At 55.4% G+C, this 6,495-nt stretch overlaps 1 protein-coding gene across 2 annotated transcripts in view; it reads right to left on the minus strand.

Moving 5' to 3' along the window:
• The window catches only part of JAG1 (jagged canonical Notch ligand 1), a 75,612-nt gene extending 69,605 nt beyond the window's left edge, over nucleotides 1-6,007 (minus strand). For both annotated transcript variants that reach the window (XM_048501240.1, XM_048501232.1), the window contains exons 1-2: nucleotides 5,548-6,007; nucleotides 4,740-5,045 (exon numbers count right to left, since the gene is read on the minus strand). In XM_048501240.1, the coding sequence (XP_048357197.1) occupies nucleotides 4,740-5,045; nucleotides 5,548-5,595 (354 nt within the window). In that variant the 5' untranslated portion in view covers nucleotides 5,596-6,007. The remainder of the gene's footprint in view (nucleotides 1-4,739; nucleotides 5,046-5,547) is intronic.
• Between the last annotated feature and the right edge of the window lie 488 nt (nucleotides 6,008-6,495).

Consider the following 6,495-nt stretch of genomic DNA (forward strand, 5'->3'; position numbering starts at 1 on the left):
GTATGGAGCCAACGCTGGACGTGCGCCAACTTTTTAGTAGCCCAGCCCTACGGAGAGCGAAGGGAGACTCAGCCCTTGTGTTCTCATGAGTTCCAGATGCCCTCAACTCTGCCCAGGATCCGTCTGTAAAACACTGTCGGGAGGGAGGGGACGGAAAAGCCGTGCCCACTGGAAGGAGACCCGCTGCGCATCCCGACCAGCTAATTGCAACGAGCGTAAAAATTATTCATCCACAACCAGTTCGTCCGGTGCTCCATATCCGGATTACAAGCCTCTCCCAAACCGAACTGAAATCCAACACCGAGCGAGTTGGTTACAGTGTCAACACTTAATCTAAACAATTATCTGCTCCGCTGTCGACTCGGTCTCATTAAAAATACCATTAGTATTTTCGCATTCCGCTTGTTCTTCCCATTCATCGCTTCCGCTTTTACTGCTGCTCTTTCTTTCCTTTTTTTTTTTTTGTTTTGAAACTGGATGCAGAGATTTCCCAACATTGGTCCAAACGAATTTTTTTCACAAAAATTCGCTTTCGAAGTTACATACTGGCTGAATGACAGCAGGAATTCTGAATGGGGAGAGGACGGAACTCAATGATAATCTGATGGGGGGGGGGGGGGGTGGGGAGAGGCAGGTTGAAGACCCTTTGATAAAGATCAGACAAGGAAACTGGAAGGGCGTCTCCAAAGAAACGTCTGGCATAACTCAGCAAGATTTGGGGTTTCCTCAACAGCAGACCTTCAAGAAAAACGGCTGCTTGGCAAAATCTTTCCCCAGCTAGAGAGTAGGGCTGGTTAAGATGGCTATCGCCTCTTCGCTTGCGAGGGCTAAGTAAATCCTCGGTGTGTATTGTTTGCAGAGCAACCCTGGTGCACTGTAGGCAAACACTCGCAGCTCATTTTTTAAACTTTATTTTTTATTGCATTACAGACCTGGTATCCCACCTTAGCAGGGCACCCAAGATGGCTGTTGCAAGCAAAAGAAAAACCTCTGAATCCTGAGATTGGGGGACAAAACCACATTCACAACTCACAAGTGTGCCGGGAAAGCACTGTGAGCTCAAGAAAAGCGTCAGATGTTCACCGTCAATTAGGAATTAGAAAGCAGGGCTTAGGGCCTCTAAAGGTATTGCCACACATATACACACACGCAGGAAAGCAGCTCCCAGAATTCAGACAGATCCAAAATCAACCCCTTTGCCCTGCAGCAAATCCCTGTGGATTCTTTCAGTTAAGGGGAGAAAACTCTGCATGGGGCTCCATCTTGCAGAAAGGAATAGTCAAAGGCTCACGAGCCAACCTTGCTTTTCCAATACGCAACTGCATTTGCGCTCCCCCGTATTGTTATCGTGGCCACTGGTGCAGGTGCCGTCTTCTGGATGGCTCCTGCCTTCCCTGCACGCCGCCGGTTCGCCGCCCTGTCTCCTAGCAACCGATGCAAACCTCCGAGCTCTTAAAGGAAATTTACAACCTCCATCTTTACCGCCACCGTTACCCACGGGGCTGACATCAAAAAACAGGCAAGACCGGGAATTATTGCAGTGGCTCCCGTCAAAGTCGTAAAAGGCCGATCTGTCAGGAAATCGCGGCAGAACTTGCGTTTTAGGGATCTGGGAGGCGGAGGCTGCTCTGCGAGCTGAAGCGAGGAGCCCGATTTTTATCCTTACGCCCCATGGTTGGTGGCAGAGCGCGCATGGAAGCACTTTGGGGGAAAGAGACACGGTGCGGGACCGTTCCAAAAACCAGGCCCATTGCAAACAAGGACAGTTTCCTCTGAGCCACTGGGAAAGAGAATTGTGTTATTATTGGGGTTTGGGGGGTGCTTTGTGACAAACTGCCAGCTACCGAAAACAGCTGGGTGAGGTGAGAGTTTCCGGCAGCCCCAGTAGCACGACCAGCAAACTCGCAAAATTTCTTTCTCCTCATCTTGGAAGATGCTTCCTAGTAGAGAATTAAAGGTAAAGTTTCCCCTTCAGTCCTGGGGTACCACTGCGAGCAGTGATTTCGCCGGTTGGCTGTGGGAGTAGTTTGCCATTTAAGCTTTCACGGCTATTCTTTACCCCCTAGCTATGTGCTAGGTACTCATTTACCGACCAAGAAATGGATGGAGATTTAACCTAGAGCTAAATCAGCCAGACTGCATACGCAACCGTTCCTCTGGAGCACAGGTGTCAAATTCGCGGCCCTCCAGATGTTATGGACTACAGATCCTATGGACTGCCAGCATCATGCTGGCAGGGGATTATGGGAACTGTAGTCCAGGAGAACAATTATTACCATCTTTCAGGCTGTGAAGGCATATGTCAACTGGTTATAGATAAAACAACACCTCCTGGCTCCACAGTCCCAGAACCAAATAAGAGGATTAAACCCTGACCAAAATAAGCCCTGAGAGTGGCGTCAGGGCCTGGAAGGAAGGTAGGAAGTGCTCGCGCTCCGGAAAAAAAAAAAGCAAAATGGGAGGAGTATCTGACCCAGATTGACAGCAGGGGAAAAGAAAAAACCGCCCCAGGGGATGCGTCACCCTAAAGCACCACCTGAGTTTTCAATTGGCCTCAGATTCCTGGAAGGAATGCCTTGCCAGTGAAGACTGAGAGTAACCTTTTCTTCACGGACTTTCCCTAGCGTAATGGTGGAGAGTTGAATGCTTGACTGGCTAAAACTAGTAGGAGTGCCAACAATCTTATAGGCAATAGACTCGGATTGCATGGCATTAAGAATCACAAAGGGGAGACCAGAATATCGCCACAGGTACGCGACAACTAACCCTCTGAGATAGCCTTCCCCAAAGAGGCTTGACTCAACGGGTCAGACGACCTTCCACAGGACGAATTCCCAACCCTCTCTCCGTGCACCTTTCCTGGCTAACCGGAATTTTACTGGCAACCAGGGATAAGAGAAACAAACGCGCGCTGGTTCACAAAAAAGCACAAGACACAGAGCGAGGACGCGCGGTCGCCACCCACCTGCAGATACGCATTAGAGGAATGCAGAATCCATTAAAGAGACCCTGGGCAAACCCTCGCGCCAGCTTACATCTCGCAATGTTTTAAAATGAGACTCCACAGCAGGGGCCTGACGAATTTACGCGGCTTAAGGGCACCAAACGGCCCTTTTCACTCCCGCAAAAAAACTTCCCCGTCACTTTTGATGCTTGTTGACCGTTTTTTATCCCGGTTTCCGGGCAGAAACTTACGTCGCAGGGGCTTCCTGCTTTAACGAACGCTTTGTGCGATCCCGCACTTTATGCGGCGCTATCGCTTTAAATATATTGCACTCAGCTTCGCGCTTCAAAGAAGAAAAAAAAAGATGAGCAGAAAGAAAGGGGAAAAGAAGGTGGGAGTGGGGAGGGGAAAAGAGCAGAAAAACAAACCCGGAGGATTACGGCTGATGTTTTGCTCCACAGCAGAACCAGACCAGGGAGGCAGCAACAAGAGCACATAGTTGGTTTTCTGAGACACAGGCACCGTACTTTGGATATGGCAGGATCATGGGGAGGAGCCAAAGGGTGGGGAGGGAGGAGGGTGGGGGAGGGATTTGACTACGCACTCACTCACTCCGGCTTTCCTCTGTGTGGTCCCTCCATTGGGGAAAAAAAAGGAGCCAGAGAAATTAAATCTTGCTTGGTACCGGAGCTAATATTCGCACAACAGCACCACTTTTCCCAAGAAACAAATTGGGAGAGGGGGGGAGGGCGCGCCTCGCCTTCTGCATCGTCAAAGGCACCGAGAAGTGTCCGCTTCTGGCTGCTGAGTAAAGATTGCAGCAGCACCAGTTTTTAGAGGAGGGATCCTCTCGTTATGGCTTATTGCGGCCGGGGGGGGGGGGGCGTGAGATCGGCAGACGCCCTTGCACATTTCTTCCGTAGAAGTCAGCGCTCCGTGCAGGGTGCTTGCAAAACGCAGGGGGTTTGAACGCGATCTCCGAGTAGACCTGGCCAGCCTTAAACTGAAACACTGCCCAAAATGCAAACTTCCAGGTCTGCGCATGGCGAGAGTCTAGTGGGTATAATCACACACACGCTCATCCCCTCCCACACACACACACACACACACACACGCTCACAGAAGAGGAGTGGCAGAGTGGTCAGTCCACATCTGGTGGGCAGTGAATCAGAAATTAAGGTGGGGGGGAGATAGCTAAGCGCCGGACCCCTTCTTTATTCAGCTCCCACAGCCTGAGAAGCGGCTTAAAGAGATCCTTCTCGGAAGCCACCGGCTCCCCTCGGGCAGAGATCCAGGGATCCCAGCACATTCCCTTTTCTGGCAAGCCACAGTCCACCGCCAAGGGATCTGGGCCCCCGCGGCCCCTCCCCTTCGCCTGGGCCTGAGAACTAAGTCGGGAAGGGGGGGAAAAAAAAGTAAAATAAATAGCACCAAAGTCGTGCCCTCTTAATTCTCAAGGGGCTTACGCACGCAACACACACACAACACACACCAGCCGTGTGCCCAATCCATTTAGGTCTCTCCTGCCGGCTCTGAAACCAACAGACCGACCATCTTATCACGGTAGGATTTTTCCCAGGCTGCAGAAGACGCGCCCCGTCAAGTCACCAGACGGAAAAGGCTTAGATGAAACCGGTTCTTGCTCCAGCTTAGCCTCCAAGCCAGACGGCGGGGACCCGGAAAGGGAGCCACGGGGCCACCAAGGGCCACCAAGACTGCTCGATCCCCCTGCCCAGACCCCTAAGTACAAGCATCTCTCTCTCTCCCCGCCCCCCAAGCTTGCTTCGGGACTCACCGGCCACGCGAAGCTGAAGGGCAGCACGATCCGGTTCCGTTCGTTATTCCGACTGTATTTCAAATTGAAGGTATTCCCACCGACCACGGGGGTCGAGCCGGCTCCGAAGCTGCAGGGGCCCCCGGCGGAGACCCGGGACTGATACTCCTTCAGGCAAACTTTGAAATACGTGTCGCACTCGTCCCTGGTGCACCGCCGGTCGGCCGGGTTGCGGCTCCCGTCGCAGCAGTGGCCGCTCTGCAGCTCCCCGTTGACATTTTGCATGGACAGGATCTCGAACTCGAACTGGCCGGAGGTGAGAGTCACCTGTTCGGAGGAAGGCCCCCCGAGGGGAAAAGAGCCGAGCGTGAGCCACCGGGGCTGCCCACCTTTCCAAAGCGTGCATGCAGGAGAAATCTGTCCCGAAGCTGCACGGAGGGAGGGGCGCAGCTCTCCCACCCCTCAGCCCGGCCAGCCCAAACGAAGACCTTTTCTTCCCCAAAAGGCAACGAAAGGAGGCGAGGGGGTGGCCAAGGAGTTAGGGAGAAAGTCTCCGGTGGAGGGGGCAGGTGGTTGGCCAGCTAAGGAGTTAGGGAGAAAGTCTCCAGTGGGGTGGATACCGGGAAAGAGGGTGAAAACCCGGGCAGCGCGCAGCTGCTGCAAAGAGCAGAAGCCTCCCGGGGAGCAATCCGACACGCCGGCCCCGCAGAGACGGCCGGGAGCGGGACGCGCGTAAAGCGCAGGGGAGCTTCCTCGCGAGTAAACCGGCGCGGGATGGGATACGCAGGGCGACGGCACCCGAGGGTGGGTGGGTGGGTGGGGCACGTACCTGGATGCGCCCCCAGAGCAGCGCCAGCAGGAGAGCGAGGGAGAGCATGCCTCCTGCCCGGCCGCGGTGCGCCCTCGGCGCCAGGGACGCTCGGCTCGGCTCCCGGGGGCTCCAAGCACGGAGGGAAGCGAAGCGAGGGCGCTGCGAGCAGGCAGGCTCGGATGCGGAGCCGCCCGCCCGGCCGCCTTTTATGCGCCTCGCCCCGGCCGCCCCCCGCCCCTTCCTTCCTTCCTTTCTTCTCCGGCTCTTCTATTCTCTTCTCTTCTTTTCTATTCTTTCCTCGGCCGCGTCTTCTGGGGCGCCTTTTCTTCGCCGCTCAGCCCCCTCCCCGCCCCTCCCCGCCCGCCCCCCGACGCGCACGCATAGGCCACCCCGAAAAGGCCAGCGAGGCTAAGCCGCCCCGCAACAAAACCCGCGCAGCGCAGCCCGGACGCGCTCGCTCGCTCGCTTCGCTGCACTGACTGTGCCGCCGCCGGAGGAGGAGGAGGAGGAGAGGGAGGAGCGCGGGCGGGCGGGCGGCGCATGCGTTGCTATTCATATGCATGAGCTGGGGGGGGGAGAGGAGGAGGAGGAGGAGGAGGAGGGGCGGCGCAGGTGGGCTGCAGACGAACCCCGTGGTGGGGGCAACATTGAGTATGGGCATGCCTTCTCCCTCCCTTCCTGCACCACCGGAGCGCTGCAAACTGTTGCTGGCCCGGCGGAGCTTCTGCATTCCGGCAGGGGTGGAGGGTGGCGAGCACGAATGCCCCCCCCCCCCCGCAGCATTTTCACAAGACTTGTGGGCAAGGGGCGATCTGACCCCAAATAGGGTTGGTGGCGACAGTTTGGACGGGTAGGGCTGGTGCACTTTAAGACTGCAAGCTGGGTTCCCCCCCCCCACAATTTTTTTCCAGAAGGTTTGGGGAGCAAGGGGTGACCCAAATAGGGCTGGGGGTGAAAGTTAAGACA

This window comes from Sphaerodactylus townsendi, linkage group LG01 (genome assembly GCF_021028975.2).
Source record: "Sphaerodactylus townsendi isolate TG3544 linkage group LG01, MPM_Stown_v2.3, whole genome shotgun sequence".
NCBI lineage: Eukaryota > Metazoa > Chordata > Lepidosauria > Squamata > Sphaerodactylidae > Sphaerodactylus > Sphaerodactylus townsendi.